The sequence below is a fragment of the Balaenoptera physalus genome, assembly GCF_965194825.1.
Source record: "Balaenoptera physalus genome assembly, chromosome: 13".
Lineage (NCBI taxonomy): Eukaryota > Metazoa > Chordata > Mammalia > Artiodactyla > Balaenopteridae > Balaenoptera > Balaenoptera physalus.
Window position 1 is genome coordinate 25,099,883 of NC_138892.1, and position 19,742 is coordinate 25,119,624.

Below are 19,742 nucleotides of genomic sequence, written 5' to 3' on the forward strand. Positions count from 1 at the left end.
TCTTCACTTTCACTCCGCTGTTCATTCCTGAATTAGCCTTTAGCCTCTGGGAAAGAAGAAAGTAAAAACATTGACAGAAACTGGGCCAACCTCTCGGGCGGCCCCCCTCCTCCAAGAAAACAAAACCTAACCAACTCTGCAACAGAAGTTCCTTTCTGTTCTCATAGCACCTTCTATTTCCCTTCACATAAAGCTCAGATTTTTATTACAATTGCTTATGGAGTATTTTTCATCCCAGGGAGATTCTCCGTCCTCTGAGGACTTAGTATATTGTCAAGAACATAATATAAAGAAGTTTGTAGTTTAAATGAGTAAATGCTGCCTGTGTGAGTGAATGCTGCCCTGGTACCCACCCAGCCACCCACAATAAAGGAGAAAAGTTGCAGCAATCAAGCTCAAGTGTGGGCCCTTTGACATCAACTTTCTAGAGAGCCAATAGAGAGCTGCGGCAATGGTATCTAAATTACATAATTATTTGGATAATTTAAGCAACAGTTTTTGTTTTGTCGGGGGTGGTGGAAGATGAAGGGGCTGAACTATTCAGATAATTTCTTCCCCAGTCGCCGTAGACAGGCACTGCCTAACCTTCTCACCCTTGCGGGGATCTCTTCCCCTCTCCCACCGCCCTCCAGTCACTCCAGAAGCCGGGCACGGGAGACTGAGGCCCTACATCTCGGGGTGGGGGGTTTCCCGGGGATACCCCGCCCCGCCCTCTAGGCCCCGCCCCCGCCGCCGCCACCGCCGGCAGGGGTCGCGCTGCCTGCGGCGAGCTGCTCAAGAGGGGGTGGGGGAAGCTGCCGCGGCCGGTCGCCTTTCTCCGCTGCTGCTGGTTGGATCATTTCAATAAAAGTGTTTTTTCTCTCTCGCTCGCTCTCCCCGGGGGAACAGGCGGAGGCGTCAGTCCGCAGCCGCCGAGTGAAAAAGCGACGCATACGCAGCGAGCGTCTCCTCAGCTTCGCACGGCCCGGCCCCAGAGAAGAAGGAGCCCGTGTCCGGCCGGGCCGCCGCAACCGGGCGTCGGCGCCTCCCTGCCCACCTCACTCCCGCCGCGGCTCCTCCAAGGGGATTAGTGGGCCGCCTGCGCGGCTCGGCAGCCCGGGAGCCATGTTGTCCGGGGGGCTTGACAACGCGTGAGGGACCCGCGGCCCCTCCCGGAGGCTCGGACCCTCGGCGTGAGCTGGAAGGCTGCTGCGGCGGCGGAGGCCTGCGCCTCGGAGGCGCCTCGGGTCTGCCAGCCGCTGGGACCCGGACCTGCATCCGGTCGCCGCGGGCGTCGGAGGAGCCGCTTTCCTTGTGCGCCTCGCCTCGCCAGCTCTCGGGACGCGGCCCCCGCACTTGCTGGTGAGTTGGCGGCTGGCGGCCGCTCAGGGCTTTCCCTGCTGCCCCGCCGACCCTGGGCTGAGAGCGGCCGGCGGGTGCTTGGGACTGGGGGCCGGGGCGGGCGGCTCAGGCCCGGCCGGGAAGTTGAGGAGGGCGGCGCGGCGCAGGGGTCTCGCTTGTGTTTATCGCCCCTCGGGTCCATCTCGGACCCCGGTCGCCCGGGCATTTCCGGGCGTGGGGTGGGGTGTGAGTGTCTGACGCACGGGCTCCTTCGCGAGAGGCGCCTCCAGCCGCCGCCGCCGCAGCCGCCTCCGCGCTTGCTGCCGCTTTGGTCTCCGGGGGAGGCCGTTCTCCCCGCGAGGCCGAGGAGAGGAGGAGGCAGAAAGTCCCCCGAGACACAAAGGTCCCCTCGGCGGGGGTGGAGCTGCGAGGGCGGGCGGCGCAACCCCGAGGGGAAGGAAGGGGCGCAGGTCCGCGAGAGGTGGGAGAGGAAGCGGCGGTGGCCACCGCGTTTCCAGCTCCTTGGAGACGCCGGGGGTGTGCGTGGGTGGGGAGCGCGAGGAGGAGGAGCCCTCGCGTGAGGAGCCGGCCGAGACAAAGATCAGGGCAGCCTCCCGCTGGCGAGTGACACCCCTGAGTGTGGGTCAGAGCAGAGGTGGAAGGAATGTGGGAAACCCAAAGAACCGATGGGGAGGGGCAGATGGGGCGGGGGGGCTGCCGAGTATTCTCGTCATCGTCGCAGTTGCTTTTCTCAGGGTTTTTGTGCCCGATGGTTTTGGTCCCCAGTTCAGCTGGATAGCTCCAGATTCGCTCCCTCCCATCACCCTCTCCCTGCCACATTGACTCTCCTGTGGTTTTCCCCTCGTTCTCCCCGTACCTCTCACCCACTCCTTTTCGGGTAAGCAGTATTTTGCCTTCAACTTGGGGAACGTTTGCTAATGACAGGATGTCTGAGCTTGTTCTGACCCTGAACTGCCTTGAACTCCTCTCTCTTCCTCCCACCCTTTCCTTTCTGGGATCTTATAATGTCACATGGCCATTAACAATTAGCTTTTCTTCTGCAAAAATGGCAAAAGCATTTAGCTGAAATCCCTGGCGCTGCTTCTTTATATTAATGTGCCCACCAGAGACACGTCGTTGGTCATGGATTATCAGCTCTTTACTTACTAGCCAAATTAACTTTTTAGATAAAAAAGTGGCAAATTTTGTTTTGAGTTTTCATTATTCCTAGGGTCAGCAAAGTGTATCCCTGGCAGCCGCTAGACCTTCTGTCACTTATCAGGAAATGCTTGACTTAGACAATTCTTTCCTCCAACTTTGCTGATCCTTTCTTGAGGCTTTGTTGAAGGATTTCTTTTAAAAGGCGCTTGCGTAAGAAGGCTTGAGTAACAAATCTGAGTTACTGTATTTTAGACTTATTTTTTTGACCATTGGACAGAAGAAAATGAATGGGATTTAAGATCTTTGATGCCTTGAGTAAAGGAAAGCCTTTCCTGAAGCTAGAAATAAGGTTCAGCCACATTTTAAGAAAAAAATTTGCTAGCATTAATATTATTGGTTTTGTTCAGTTCTTTTATGAGATTAAGTAGTTGATTTACTTAATGTTGAGATGTTGCTTTGTTAATGAAGTCATTTCAGTCTTTGTAATCCTAGCATCTGCATACTTCCATAAACAGCGGGTTGGAACAAAAGAAAAAATGTGGCTATATTTAAGGAATATTCTTTTTTTTTTATGAGAGAAATTGTTGGAATTAAAAGTGATAACCTTTTTGGTAAATTATCTCATAGGTCAGGAACACTAATAGTTTGAATGCTGGACTTCAAAGAAAATAACTTAGTCTTTGAATTTAAGCTGTTTTAAAATTACTGTGCAAATATAATTTATTATTGATTTTTTAACAGGGAAAATAAAAACATATTGGAATATGAATGGAAAGAAAAGTAAAGCCTGTTTGATGTTTGGGACATTACTGTTGATGTCATTGTAAGAACAGTCATGTCTTGCTGCTTGTTGCCATTAAAATGTTGACGCTATAAAAATTGTGAAAGGGATTTCAGTTTAGGGACCAGTCTCTGAATTGAGGGACTCCCTCAATTCTTTGTGAAATTAACAGGTCATACCATTAATAATCGATGTTTTATTTATTTATCGAAAGACCATATTGAGGATACACTGATTTTTTTTTTCCACTACATATTAATTAGTGTCTAATTAGATGCCTGAAGTTTTATTCTCACTAGAAGGAAATCTACCAAAAAGTTAACAGATTTCTGGGTGGTGAGACTTACGGATGAATAAAAATACATTTCTTTATTTTTCAAATTTTCACATTACTTTTACAATCAGTAGAAAGAGTATGTGAAGAATTAAAGTCTTGTTTAAAAGAAAAAAAGAATTAAAGTCTTGTTAATATCCTAATTTGCTTGTTACTAAAAGAAGCTTTTATAAAATGTGTAATTTATTCTCATCCTTGGATTCAGGCCCATTAAAGTCACTTTCAGTGTGAGGTATTTGAAATAGTGCAGCTTGTCAAATGTACGCTGGTTACCTGAAGTAAAAAAGAGATACATAGTAAGGAAAGATGAAATTAGAATAATTAATTCTAATTAATTAATTAATTCAGTGTATGGTAGCGATCCATTGTGGTAGCTTTGTACACCAGGAGTCTTGTTCTAATAAGTCATTGGTTTTACTAAAATAGAAAAATTAAATTTTATTTTTTCTGTAGTACAAAATAGCTGTGTTGACTAAGATTTTAAAGTATATAAATGTTGATATATTTAGTTTTCAGTTACTTGTTTAGTCCTACGATTATGGTGGAAAGAGATGGCATATAAAATAATTTACTCTATCAAGGCTTTTGTTTTTTCCCTTATTTTCAGCAATATTTTTCTCCTTTTCCTTTATTGGTGAAATAGTACTAACTAAAAAACTGCAAATATTTTATTGTGAACAGTGGAACTATAATGGCTTCTGAGATGTATATTCAAAAGTGAAAATGATGATGTTGCTTAATATAAAAAAATTTTCTATGAACACAAAATTTTTGCGGTGGTATTTTCGTTGTTATTGTCTAATAATACTGAATATTTATAGGGCATTACATTTTGAATCTTTATTACTGTTCTCTAGTCTTAATAAAAATTATAGCATCATGTCATGGCATTCATTTATATAGCTTTTATACTTCCATGATGTGTAATTACAATGAATGTATTGCTGTATTGTAGAAAAGAGACATTATATGTTAAATGCAGCTTATAAAATATTCTTCAGAGTATTTTATCTATTTTAAAAGTTGCCCCCTTTCATACATGTGAAGGAAAAATAGTTTTGAGTTCTTTGAATTTTGAATGTGTAATTTTTGCTTAAACTTTTAAATAGAAAAATTATTTTAAATGCATTTTGTAAACTGTGGCATTTTGCATTTGAAATGATGAAGATAAACAGTAGGTTTATGGCATTTTTATATGTGCTTTATATAGTATTTGTGAGGTAAAAAACTGCCTACAATAGAAAACTTGGTATAACTTGCATTCAACCTACAGTGTTGGCAATTTCTTTTACTGGTGATGAGAGGACCTATTAGACTGACTTTTTTAAAAAATGTCTATGAGATATTTACAATATTAAGCCAAAAATTCTTACTGTCACTAGTGAATTCTTTGTCATTATTTTGCTCCCAGGCTTTTTTTTTTTTTTTTAACTTTTTATTTTGTATTGGAGTATAGCCAATTAACAATGTTGTGATAGTTTCAGGCACACAGCAAAGGGACTCAGCCATATATATACATGTATCCATTCTCCCCCAGACTCCGCTCCCATCCTGGCTGCCACATAACATGGAGCAGAGTTGCCTGTGCTATACAGTAGGTCCTTCTTGGTTATCCTTTTTAAATATAGCAGTGTGTACATGTCAATCCCAAACTCCCTAACTATTCCTTCCCGTTGTCAGTTACTTTGATATCTGCAAAATATTTGACCTGAAAAGAGGAGTTGCCAAGGACCAGAAAAATGTATTGAATGTATTTGAGTGTCGCTTACCTTTCCTAGCCTGTTTTCCTCCTTCTTTTGGCCAGCTTGGAAAATCAGTAGACGTCTATCCGTAAATCTAACAGGTGGAGTGCCTACTATAAACAATGTTATGTTCTGCAGTAACATACAATATTGAGTACGGTATTTAAGGAGTAGATTTATAAATCCATGACATTCTGCAGTAACATATGATATTGAATACTGTATTTAAGGAGGTAGATTTATAAATCCATGACATCGGGATAAGCGAAAATTGTCTTTATTTTGATGTTTTTAATGTGTTAAAATTAGTTCACATTATTTGAGCATGTGTCATAAAAGGGAAGATAGCGCCAGATACATACTGTGTAGATTGCTTCAGTATTGGGGGAAAATTTGCCTTAAGGTAGATAAAATCTATGTCTATATTTATACAGGTATAAGTACTTATTGATTTCTGGTTTGGTATTGCATATTTTAATTAAAGTGTAATTTTAATCTTTGAAGTTGCACACTTTATATGTGGCTATGTACCACTGAAAAATGGAAATACCAGACCAAATTGTACATTTTTGTCATTTTTTATATTAAAAACTGATCCTTATATAAATTGCACATTAGTATTGTTATTATCTCTTATTCAGATTTAAAAAACAGAACATGTTATTGACTTGACCTAAGGGTAGTCCATTAAAGTGAAAAACAATGAAAGAAGGTTTGCTTTCTTTTATTTGCGGTAAGAGTTTAAAAAAAAAAAAGATTTTGTTAACCTTTTAATAACACATTTTTTAAAATAAATTTATTTATTTTACTTTATTTTTGACTGCGTTGGGTCCTTGCTGAGCACGGGCTTTCTCTAGTTTCAGCGAGCGGGGGCCACCCCTCGCCACAGTGCACTGGCCTCTCATTGCGGTGGCCTCTCTTTTGTGGAGCACGGGCTCAGTAGTAGTGGCTCGCGGGCTCTAGAGCACAGGCCCAGCAGTTGTGGCGCACAGGCCTAATCGCTCCGCGGCATGTGGTATCCTCCCAAACCAGGGCTGGAACTCGTGTCCCTTGCATTGGCAGGCGGATGGATTCCCAACTACTGTGCCACCAGGGAAGCCCTAATAGCACATTCTTGTTAGTGTAAATACTTTCAAGAATACTCTAAATTTTGTATGTATATTTGTAAACAATCGGAAAAGGACCCAAGAATAATTTTTCTTTCACTATATTCGTTACTAACTCACTTTAGTCTTACCATATATTTAATCCTGCTATTTTTACAATTGATGGTTAATATTTGTTATTAGTGTGTGTTAATGTTAAATGATATAAACAAAAGTTGGTTAAAATTGGTATTAATACTTGTGAAAAATTATCAGGTAACAACACTGAAGCTCTTACTCCAAATTTAGAGGCATTATCCTTTAAATTAATTAATACTTATTTTTAAGTATTTTATAAAATAAACTTTTGAAGTATAATATACTTCCAGGTTTTAATATTTTAATTACTGATTTGTATTGCTATTTCTGGTGAGAAGGAAGCTTTTTGTTGATTTTTGAAGTAAGTTTTGGATTCCTTAAGCAGACATTAGTCCCTTGAGCCCATCTTACTGAATTATTTTTAAGAAATGATCTTTTATCTATGGCTTTATTATACTTAATAAATATGATTTTTCAGTTAATTCAGAGATGTAATCAGTAAGTACTTTTAAAGCTTTTGTCATGTCCTCAGCATTGTGTTAGTCATTGTACGTTATAAAAATATACTTTAATGGGTGAAATAATGGCAACATTGGTTGTCTGCAATGTTCTGTCCTTGGCCCCTCTTCTCATGTTTTCCATGATCCCTGGGCATTCTCATCCGTATTTAGTGCTTTGTTCTTATCACCTATATGCTGATGATCTCCATATCTTTATTTCTAATCCAGATCTCTTTTTCTGAGTTCTTTTCTGGCTGTCTCCCAGATATTATTGCCTCTTAGCGCTCCCTTACCAGAGCTGAACTCTTTTATTACCCCCTACCTCCATTCCCAGCCACAGTGAATGCACCACCATCAGCCTAGTCACTTAAGCCAAAACCTTTGGCAGCTTCTGATGTTTTTCTGTTATGCTCTTCTCCCTCTAGTCCAGTCAGTCACACCCAATCTTGTTAATTTTATTTCCTAAACATCTTTTAGATTTATCTTTTTCTGTTGCCCCTTTCACATGTCAGGATTTTGGAATGCCTCATCTGAATTACTACTTCCAATTTTACCCTATTTTAATCTAACAATTATTCATTCTTTATATATATGTCTTTTTTATGAAGTATAGTTGATTTACAATATTGTGTTAGTTTCAGGTGTACAGTGAAGTGATTCAATTATATACATACTTTTTTTTTTAAATTTTTTATTTATTTGTTTTTGGCTGTGTTGGGTCTTCGTTTCTGTGCGAGGGCTTTCTCCAGTTGCGGCGAATGGGGGCCACTCTTCATCGCGGTGCGCGGGCCTCTCTCTGTCGCGGCCTCTCCCGTTGCGGAGCACAGGCTCCAGATGCGCAGGCTCAGTAGTTGTGGCTCACGGCCTTAGTTGCTCCGCGGCATGTGGGATCTTCCCAGACCAGGGCTCGAACCCGTGTCCCCTGCATTGGCAGGCAGATTCTTAACGACTGCGCCACCAGGGAAGCCCCTATATGTATACTTTTTAAGATTCTTTTTCATTATAGGTTATTACAAGATATTGAATATAGTTCCCTGTGCTATACAGTAAATCCTTGTTGTTTATCTCTTTTATATATAGTAGTGTGTATCTGTTAATCCCATACTCCTAACTTATCTACCCCCCCCCCTTTCCTCTTTGGTAACCATAAGTTTGCTTTTTTATGTCTGAATCTGCTTCTGTTTTATAAATAAATTGATTTGTATTATTTTTTAGATTCCACACATAAGTGCTACAAAAGAATATTGGTCTTTTCTTTGACTGACTTCACTCAGTGTGATAATCTCTAGGTCCATCCATGTTGCTGCAAATGGCAATATTTCATTCTTTTTTATGGTTGAGTAATATTCCATTGTATATGTATATACCACATCTTCTTTATTCATTCATCTGTTGATGGTTTGTGTCTGTCTTTTTATCCCTCTGTTCTTCTTTCCATCCATCCATCCATCCATCTGTGCATCCATGTCTGAAGTGCATGCCTGCTCTGTACCATCACTGTGGTCAGTGCTAGAATACAAAGATGAGGAAACTGGTGTGTTGATATTACAGTGCTGTGACAGTTGGAGAGAAATTCTCATTTTTGTGGACAAATGTTACTTCCTCTGAAGTCTTCTTTGATCCATTCTGACAGAGTTATGGTGATTCTGCTATAGCATTTATGTCTACTATAGTACTTAATACATTGTATTGTATTGTAATTAATTATTTACAAATCCTCTACCCTTTTGTCTGGCTTTGTGCTGCAGAGGGAGCATGCTTTTTAAATTTTGGTATTTCCCCCATATTATGTATTGTTTAATTGAGTGAATGAAGTGATGGAATTAGGAGAAACAACACTGAATTAGTAAGTTAGGGTCAGATTAGTTATGGCCTAGAAAGGGTCAAGAATTAATTTTGATATAGTAGAAAATAAAAAGCCATTAAAAGTTTTGAGTGTTGGTGCTACATGTAGGCCATGTAGGCTGTGTTTGTATGAGAGTAATTTGGATGCAGTTGGTAGGCCAATTTGGAGGGGCAATAATTTGGTATTACTGGGCCTTTTTAATTACACGTGAGCTGTACTAACTTGTTAGTGAAAATGGAGAGAAAAGGGATGTAATCTTCAAAGATTGTTATCTTTTAGACAAATTAGAATCTAAAATTTCAATATCTATATGTAAACAAAATATCTATTTCTAAAGGTCTAAAAACATTGGTCAGTATCAAGAGTAAGATTTGGATAAAATTTCATCCTTAATGAAATCCAGCTGTTTAACTGTATAGTACTAGACTTAAATTCATTAAAATAAAATACAGAATTGCACTCAGAACAGTGCATTTAATGTCATTCCTGTTACCCTGATAGTTATGTATACAGTTGACCAGGAGATATGTTTTCATTGGAATTACTGTAATTAAATAAAAACTGCTTTATGGTCTACTTTTAAAATTAAAGACATTTTATTTAGGTTTTTATTAAAATTGAGTTTTAAATTATATCTCTGATATAGTAAGTGTGTGATAAAAACTAGATTCACTTGAGAAATCAGATTTATTTGAGAAATCAGATAATAATGCTTCCCCAAGTAATAACTGATAACTATGTGATCTTGAGCTAGTTACTTAAACTCTTAAGGGTCAGTTTCTTCTATAAAATTGGGAATGACAGAACCTACTTCATAGGGTTGTAGAAATTAAATGATATGTATAAAGCACTTTGCAAAGTACCTTGCACCTAGTGAGCACTCACAGTTAGCAATTATTTTTATTACTCTGTATTATAGCGGGAAAGACTTGGTTATGGTACTAGAATTGTTTTGCAGATCCATTCCTTCAGGTTGATGAATGTCTAAATAAGTGGTTCACAAGGACAATTGAATCAAAATCATCTCTGGCTTTTTAAACCGAACATACCTCCTGGATTTTCTAATATGCCTCTCCCACTGAATTTGAGAATCAGTGTGTTAGTGAGTTAGTGTTACTAATGGGGGTATGTTGTACCCTTTAGGTATATTGGCAGGAAGGGAATAGTATAGACTAGTGGACTAAATAATTTAGGATATTCATTGTTGTTTCTTATCTAATGATCATTAGGGATAAAACTGTCGTAATCTTCCGGATGAACACATTGATAAGCTTTTCCTTAGGGCCAGCCAAATTTTTCGTGTAACCATTTGCCCTGTTGCCCTTCTTCAGGCTTGTGCTATACCATTTCTTTGACATCTTAACAGTCTAGGCAATATTTGCTTTCCTTCTTAATGATTTTTGTGTGTGACTCAGGTTTTCTGAACTCAAAATAGAATAACAGGTAATAACAACTTATCCATCAAGAGAAGAAACTGGTTTGTTTTTTTCCTTTGTCATAAAATCTGCGTAGATGTTTACTGTTTATTATTATGTTTTTGTTTATTATCTTATGTTCTTATAGGTAAGTGGCCTTAACCTGAGCTCAGAAGCACTCGTGTTGATTTAAAAAAAAAAAAAAAAGCTAGAAGCCTGTGTGTGCTGTGTGTGTGTGTGTGTGTGTGTGTGTGTGTGTGTGTGTGTGTAAAATCTCAAGCTCTGTCCCAGAGCAACTGAATTGGATACTCTGGGTTTGGGTTTTTTTTTTAAAACATTCCAAGTAATTCTTGAGTTTTAGAGTCATTGTTCTAGGATTTAAATTTAAAGGCAAAATGATTAAAACTTGCATAATTCCATCTTATTTTTTCTCCCTTTTTATTCTATTTTGGATTTGCTAGTTTAATCGTGTTTGGGGGGAAGTTTTCTTAAGTTGATGTATAAAAGTCTTCTGTTCCACTTATTTACTTTTCCCTTTAGTGAATGTTTTTGTCTTGCTTTTTTAGTTTGTTTTGTTAAAAGGTAAACTGAGGCACATTAAAATTTTCAACTTTATTTGAGCATACATTGATTTGAATCAGGCGGAGCCAAGCCAAAGGTGGTTAGGAGTGCTCCACCAACAGGAGCTAGGGTGGAGGTTTTCATAGAGAAGACGTGGAAGCAAGCAAGGAAATTATTTGATTGGCTATAGCTTAAGAGGTTACCTTATTTAGGAAAGCCTAGTTGGTTGGTTGTGATTGGTGGTTCTTAAGTTTCATTTCCTCAGATTCAAGTGTATTGAGTGTAGCTTAGGTTTTGGTTTGTTTACTGCCACCTCAGTCTAATGCCCTTCTTGTTTAATTACTTTAGTTTCTTATCAGTGTCTTACTGTTTTCTGTCTTTATGGTCTCACTTATTATGTTTTAAAAATTATCTTTCAAATATAAGAACATAAAATAATGTAGAAAATAGACTATAATCTAAATTTCCAGTGTGTCTTTTTGCAAATGTATGTAAATGTATTTTATTTTGGAGGTTTTTCCATATCTAAAGATCTTCCTTTATTTTTAATAGTTGTAGTACTTCTGTTGGATATATGATCACTCAGTCCTGTGTGGATCCTTGGGTTGTTTCCTATTCTTTTGCTGTTACTTTGCCAAATGAACAACATATATATATATATATAACATTTGCATAAGCAAATGCATGATTTAGATTCCAAGAACAAGGATTTCCCTGAAATTCATATGTTGAAACCTAATCCCCAGTGTAATGGTATTTGGAGGTGAGACCTTTGGGAGGTGCTTATGCCATGAGGGTGGAGCCCTCATGAATAGACCTAAGAGAGATCCCTTTCCCCTTCTCCTGTGTGAGGACACAGTGAGAAGGCAGTCTGTGAACTAGAAAGTGGGCTCTCACCAAATACTGAATCTGCAGTGGCCTTGATCTTGGACTTCCCAGCCTATAGAACTGTGAGAAATAAATGTCTGTTGTTTATAAGCCACCTAGTCTAAGGTATTTTGTTATAGCAGGCCCAACAGACTGAGAGAGTTAACTTCAGCAATCATAAATTACGTCGATAGTGTGATGTGATGAGAATAGCACTTCACCTCTATGGTCTTCCTCCCCCAAAATTATAACCCCAGTCTAATCATGAGAAAAACAGACAAATCTCAGTTGAGGGCTATTCTACAAAACAGCTGAATAGTACACTTCAAAACTGTCAAGGTCATCTAAAACAGGGAAAGTCTGAGAAACTCACAGCCAAAAGGAGCCTCAGAAGATGATGATACTGTAATGTGGTATACTCCATGGGATCCTGGAACAGAAAAAGGACATTAGATAAAAACTAATGAAATCTAAATAAAGGAATGACTTTAGTTAAATATATCAGTTTTCGGTCAATAATTGTGACAAATGTACCATACTAATATAAGATCTTAATAGCAGAAACTAGGTGTGTGGTGTAGGGAAACTACTATCTTTGAAATTTTTCTGTAAATCTAAAACTATTATAAAATAAAACATTTATTTAAAAAAAAAGATAGGTGCTTCTGTAATTGTTAGCTATAGCCAAATTACCATTTTTTACTTCTACCTGAATGTATGAGAGGCTTGTTTTCTTATAGCCTCACCAGCTGAATGTGTTGTCAAATTTCTGGAATTTTGTCGGTTTGATAGATGAGAACTGGTGTAACTCAAACTATTGTGTTTCTCTCATTATGAATGACATAGAGTATTTTTTTTACATGTTTAATTGGCATTTTACTTATTTTCCCTTTCTGTGAACTTTCATGTTCTTTATTTTTCTATTTGGTTGCTGGCCTTTTTTTCTTGATTTCAGGATTTCTCTATAGGGAGATGAGCCCTTTATTTGTGATATGGGTTGCAAATATATATGTTCAGATTCTTTGATATTTTTTCACGCAAGTTTTTTCCTTTTTTATATGGTAATTTTTTTTTTATGTTTCTGGATTTTGAAATATAGTTGGAAAAGTCTTCACCACTCCAAGATTATAAAGGAATTCATCCAAATTTTCTTGCAGTACTTGTGGTTTCCTTTTTTACACTTAGATCTTAAAATTTGAATTCTTCAATTCCTCCCAATAATTGAGGCATTTTAAATGCTTAACCTTTTCTTTCAAATTACTCCTGTGTAAGCATGCCTGTGGTCTTATAGGTACCTTAAATGATTTATAGTAGAAGAAATGTTTATACATTTACTTTTGGTGGATATGAAGTTTCAACTTTCTAGAAAATGTATTAAGCATTTCATTGTATCTTAATTCCAAATCATGGTTTAAAAATAATTTTAAAGTAATGAAGACTCCTTTAAAGTTTGTTTTCACTGTTATAGTGTAGTATATTTAGCAGTGTTTTTTCTTCTAGATTATTAGCATTGTGGATTATTCATATATTAATTTAGTTTTTTCCCCATCCTGTTTCTCCTAAGATTACGGTTTAGATTATTAAACCCCTCTGTGATTTGTCTTCCATCTTCCTTAGAACTCCTCACTGGTTTTATGGCCCCTTTGATATTAGTAATCTCTTTATTTGGTATTATTTAGAAATTTAGTAGGCCAGTTAGCTGTTTTAACTCATTAAGAAACTGGAAGCAATAGTGTCAGCAGATGTTGCCTAACGTGGGGTGCTGATTTCTTATAACGTTTTATAAAGGTTTCATATTTTCCTTGCACTACTTGTGATGAAACTATTATTGCTGAACTGAATCTTAAGACATTTGAGAAACTATCTGATAGTGCTGTGGAATGTTGGCTTCTAGAAAATACTACCCAAAATAACGTGGTGAGTTTATTGCTTATGGTAGTAAAGGAGAACACCAGCTTTCCTGAGTTGGTAGGATCTGCTGGGGGAAGAGGGGTATGTGTATGGGTGAAAAGAAGAGCAAAGTTAGGAGGGAGAGTGAAGTTTGGATATTTATTGAGGATTTGGAATCTTTAATGCAGGTATTTCAATGCAGGAGCTTGATTAGAATTAGTAGGGATCATGTAATAGTTTAGGATTGATAGACGTAGCAAAGCAAGGGTTTTAAGGTGAGATTTTTTCAGAGTCTTGGAAAGTGAACAGTCATTTGCTGCTATTTATTGAAAAGTTGAATAGTCTGATGTTGGTTTATATGGGGTTTTGGGGAAGTTCCTGGAATGAACAATGAAGTTATTTGCAATTCTTATCTGCCTGAGCAAGAGTTTCCTGGAATAGTGAAGTCTTGTTGTTGAAGACAGCTGAATAGTGATGCTAATGTAGACTGTAAAGTCTGGGTGCAGATGGTTTAGTTCTCAGTGCCCATTCAGAACCACAATAAGTTTGAAAATGTATTTATAAGAAGTCTAATTCTTAGGCCCATCTACAAAGACAATACATTCTGTTGGTGAGGGGTTTGACATTGAAATTTTTTCCCCTGAGGAATGAAGCCTAACTCTGACAATTAATGTGTCTGAGCTCAGAAAAGAGAGAAAAGGATCAGAGATGGAAATTTGGGAGTTACTGTTTAGATTGAACTTGTGTGCCTAGATGAGTTTGCCTTAGGAGGAAACATAGTAAGAAGAAAACTACTTGGGCCTTAATAGTGCTTAATGGCTATACTGGGTGGGTGTGTGGGTGTGTGGGTGTGAGTGTGTGTGTGTGAAACCAGGATATTGATATTGTTTTGTGATCTCTGGAGGTGTGGCAGTACACAAAAGCTTTTTGTGCCTAAATGGAGGAAGATCTATTGGCCCCAGTGATGAATTTTCACTCAACAGTTCTGTGAATGTACGAAATATAGACTGTTCACAGAACTATTTGTTCTGTCATGATATTCTTCACATAAGAATTGCCTAGTGGGCAATTCTGTTTGCAGGGTAGTTATTTGAAATTAAGAATATTTTCTTAGAAGTAATTTTACCATCTTGCTCCCACATGACCCCATAGAAGTTATTTAATCTCTCATTTTGACTGTGATTGAGGAAAGGAGGTCATTGGCGTGTAGCCTGCAATTTTGTATACAGTACATATGTTTGCTGTTCATAACTTGGGAGGAAGTTACATTTGTTGAATGCCTACTATGTGCTAGACACAATATATATACAATCTAATCTATATCTCACATTCTTTTGAGGTAGTTGTTAATTCCCTTCTTCAAAGAGGAAACTAAGGTTGGCTTTCTCAGTGTTCTACTTCTCACTCTCCCCAGTGTCTGTATGAAGGAAAAAGGATTTGAACCTGTGTTAGGCTTACTCTCACTTTCTGCTACACCAACCAAGTGGACTTCCTGTATACTATACACCCTTCATCAACCAGTGCCAAACATGTATGTAATTAACATTTTACCACAGGTATTAATTAAATGTAGGAATATTATACCGCTCAGCTTTTGAGATCAAGACTGAATGAATAGGTAGTAAGCAATAACAAAGCAAAGCAGAGAGGATCGAGGCCTTTATTATACTCAAGCTTTGATTAACTAGAATCCATTTAATTCCACTTAAGGGAGATACTCAGGTATTGTCAGAATTCCAGTTAATTTCAGGTATTACTGTTTAAAAATATTTTTCTGTATCCTCATAGGTAACCTTTCTTCGAACCTTTCTTTTTTTTTTTCCGTTTTTCTTAAAAGGTACATTTTACTTTCTTTTTTCTTCAATTGTGTTAATCTAATTTAGTGCTTTGCTTTTCTTATTTCTAGTATGCAAAGATTTCCTCAATAAGTAGAATTAGTAGAATGAAAAATGCTAGAGATAAATACGAAAACTTTTGGAAAATACCAAAGTTGTAGCTGTGGAGTTTAGTCAGGTACAGATTGTCTTCTTAATCTTTTGATTGAAATCTTACCCCCTGGCCTCTACTATAGATCTTATAAAGTAAATTAAGTGTACTTGTGAATTGGCTTGTTATGCTCCCTCCCTCTTAGGATTGGTATGTGAGCAGTTTCTAATTTTCCATTTAGCAAGTAATGTGGTGTAGAGGGTTAAGTTTTTGGTTTTTTTGTTTGTTTTGTTTTTCTCCTCCAAAATCGCAAGAAGGCTTTTCTGAAGGTGATGATAGTTTTAAAAATTTGAGATCAACTGATACATGATTCAGCCTTTAGGAAGATCCCTTTTGAGGGTATTTCCTATATCTTCAAAACTAACTGACCACTTTTAAGAGGTTTTTTTTTTTCCCCCTAAACAGCCCTTCCTTCCCCAAAGAAAAACTTTTCCAGAAGGTCGAAGAATGCTGGCATTTTTAATGCCACTGTTGCTGAGGAAAGTTGGCCACTATCCAGTAGAATCTGTCTTATGAAAGCTTTAATAAAGTGTTAGTTTTTTAAAAATGTGATAAATATTATTGTGTCACAAGTTACAGAATGACAGAATAGCACATTCAGTTATGTAGTTCAGATGTTTATTGGAGAGAAAGGCTAGAAAGTTGCCTACACACTTTGTTTTTTTTAAACATCAGAAACAAGTTCATATTTATCTTATGCCAAGTATGCTAAGAACATTCTGAGTGAAACCTACATGGATATTTAGAAAGTAGATATTGTGAAATTTGTACTTTGACAACATATAAAGACAATACATAATTTTTTATTTGGTAATTGAAAAATATGTTGTCTGATATATTATTATTTTTGAAGGAAATTGAAGTTTTATTCTTATAGTAGCCATAAGAATGTGACCTTTTAAATATCTAAACATATATTTTACATAATTCTTCTCCTAAAATGCTTTTAAAATTTCCTGCTGTTGGAGTTAGGAAGTGGTTGAAAGAGTGAATGATTAGCTGAGCCTTACATGATGTCTTTACATTAGTGAGGTCATTATGTGTCACCATGTGGTGAAGTCTGACCTTTTCAGTTTTATGGTTTGAGATTCCTTCAGTTTATTTTGAGGTGAAGTGGTATTACAGAATCTTTTATGTAATTTAGGTATAAAGTATAGTGTTAATTTAGAAATGTACAATGAAGTAATCTGGATTGATAAAACAAATTTTTTTTTTTTGATATGAGTGTTGTGATGAGGGTAGGGAGGAACAAAAAGATTTTTTAAAATGTTTCTGTTGTTAAGGAATTTGTAATATGGTGAAACTCAGGAACTTTCCATTTACATAGCCCACTTATCCTGGTGAGTAAATCAGTTTAGAAGACCAGATTTTAGATCTGAGGATTGGTTGAGCGTAGCTTTTTAGATCAGTGGCTTTTCAACCTTTTTGGTCTCAGGTCAAAAAAATTCTTTAATTTTTACATTAATTTTAACATTTATGTACTTAAAAATAACAAGCATTACAAATTAACATAAATATTTTACAATGAAAAAGAACTATTAAAAAAATGGTGAGAAGGGTAGCATTGTTTTATATATTTGCAAATCTCTTTAATGTCTATCTCAATAGAAGACAGCTGGCTTCTCACAACTTCTGTATTTCAGTCTGTTGCAGTATTCTGTGAAATGTAGTCTGGAAAACTCCACTTTATACTCGTGAAAGAAAAGTAAAAAAGGCAATTAAGTTTTTAGTATTATTATAAAAATAGTTTTGACCTGAGGAACCCCCCACCCCCACCTTTAAAGATTCCACAGACTACACTTGGAGAACCTCTGCTTTAGAGCAAAATGGAATTGGATCCTAATCCTGCCCTTGATCATCCTCTCTCAATTGGATATTCTTAGGGGCTCTGTCTATTAAGCTGTAGTAACTCACTGAATTCTTTCTCAAATCTATTCCTGGCTGTCTTCTTCTATGAATAGCCTTGGAGCTGTAGGCTTTGATTCTTATATTCCCTTCCCTCTTTTGGAAATGACAAGGCTTACTAGCTATATGATCTTGAGCAGATTCATTAACATTTCTGAGTCTGTTTTTCTCATTTGCAAAACTGGGCAGAGCAGTACGTACCAACTCATAAGTCTTTCATGGAAATCAAATTATAATAGATGATTAAAGTTATATACAGTCGCTAATAAAATCTTACTTACAGAGCTTAGCAAAAAAACCGCTACCTGAGGTATGCTCTAATTTTGGATCCTCTCTTTTTTATAAGTTACTCTAGAGAGTGACTTTTTTTTTTAACTGCTCTCCTTTCTGTCCTGTCCAGCACTTATCTGGACCTTCCTTCTTAGAGCTAGGTCCTATGCAAGGAAACGGGATTTAAAAACACAAACAGCGAAACATCCTTCTTTCTCTGAAAGTTTTCTTAATTTTGTACTTAAACTAGTTAGAAACAAACAGGAACATGCTATATAAACGACGTACAATATATGATTATGAGAGCATAGTGTAGGGAATACTCTGTTCTGTCTAGGTAAAAGTAGAATAAGGAAAGGAAAAAGGATTAGTACGTGCCTTATTTCTCAAAAACTGGTTTTTGTAACTCCTAGAAGAAAGAAAAACTGTTAAGCACCCAGCCAATTCATGTTTATTGAGTGAAGCAGTGTGTTAAACCCTATTCTGGGCGGTATTAGTTAAGAGCATGGACTAGGTAGGGTCTTACACTGTTTGAGTTCCAACTGGCTCTTCCTTTTACTAGCTGTAACCTTGAGTGAGTTTTTAACTCTTCAGTGACTGAGTTTCTTTAGATATGTAAAATGGGGATAATTTAAATAATATTATAGGGTTACTGTGGTAGTTAAAAGGAGTTAATGTAAATAAAGCACTAGAACAGATTGGCACATCGTATTATTAACTACTTTTCCTATTACATAAAATTGGGAAAAGACATCATTTCCTTGATAATATTAACTTCTAGTAGTCTCACAGAGATCTTTTATTTTAAAAGGATTGCTGAAAAATTGTATAATGTGAAAGGTTAATTTTGTCTTTTTTCATTTTCTTGTTATTGTTATTTAAAGCACATTTTATTACTTAGACTTGCACAAGAGGAGAAAATTGATAAAAGGCCAGATCTCTTAACAGTTAAAATATATTTTACCTAAATTCACATTAATAATCTTAGGTACTTTTTTCCATTGAATTTATTATAGTCGCCTTCTTACATGATGTTGCTAGGGAAACTAATGGGTAAGGAAGTACTTAAACTTAAATCTCACTTTCTGAGAGAAAAACTGTTCATTAGTACCATTGGGTACTAGTCATTTTCTATACATTTCTAATCATTTGCCAGTGTATAGGGACATAAACTTGTGAGTTACCTGGTTCACTTTACAAACAGAGAATTGCTCATAATTCTAATGTTGAGACTGATTTATTTGAACAGATCTTTTAATGTGGTAAATTAAATTTTGGATGAAAACCAGTGTCGGGTTGAGCAGTAAGCTATAACAATTATTGCATTCTAGGGCAGTGATTATTAAGAGGTAAGAGTCATTTGAGCAATCAGTGAAAATCATTATTAAATTTAATCCCTTCTGCTTACAGAAATAATAGAAAAAGAGTAGAAACCTTTCTCTGTCCTTTCGTGTTTCTGAGGATGTCAAAGAGATAGTAATGCTCGTGAAATGTGTACATGGAAGGCAAATATACATTAGGGCTCCAGGAAAAGCTTAATTGGTGTTACATGATTAAAACAAGAGACCCATGCTGCCACTTTTTGATTTCCAGATAAAAAGTCAAGTTTGAGTGTCAGAAAAAAAGTCTTATTTTCTCCTTGGTGAAAGAAGCCATATTTTTGGAAGCAATTGGAACCGCAAAGGAGTCTATTTTGGACTCCAGGCACTTAAAAAAATCTACTAAATTGAACATGCTCACTCACTGTAATTAAATGATAACCCCCCCCCCCCAATGTTTGAATAAAGTTAGAGTAAAATACATTCTGGAGTTCAGTAATAATGAATTCATACCCATTTTACTGTCTCTTACTACTCATGAGTTCTGGAGAGCCTTGGTGAGTGCTGTTAGGTTTTCTTTCCTGTTGATTGTTTGCACACCTGATGACTTGGATTTTAATCACATATTCAGCCTGCTGTTATGGAAGCAATCATATAAATG

At 37.1% G+C, this 19,742-nt stretch overlaps 1 protein-coding gene across 3 annotated transcripts in view; it reads left to right on the forward strand.

Moving 5' to 3' along the window:
• The first annotated feature begins 1,218 nt into the window (after positions 1-1,218).
• Positions 1,219-19,742, forward strand: part of CDK17 (cyclin dependent kinase 17) — a 97,504-nt gene continuing 78,980 nt past the window's right edge. Inside the window, exon 1 of one of the 3 annotated variants that reach the window (XM_082419418.1) lies at positions 1,219-1,341. Coding sequence is in view for 1 of the 3 variants with exons in the window: in XM_082419416.1 (XP_082275542.1) it covers positions 2,007-2,218 (212 nt within the window). In the remaining 2 variants the exon portion in view is untranslated. Of the gene's footprint in view, positions 1,342-1,915; positions 2,219-19,742 lie in introns of those variants that run through there. The other 2 variants (XM_082419417.1, XM_082419416.1) reach the window with 2 other exon arrangements.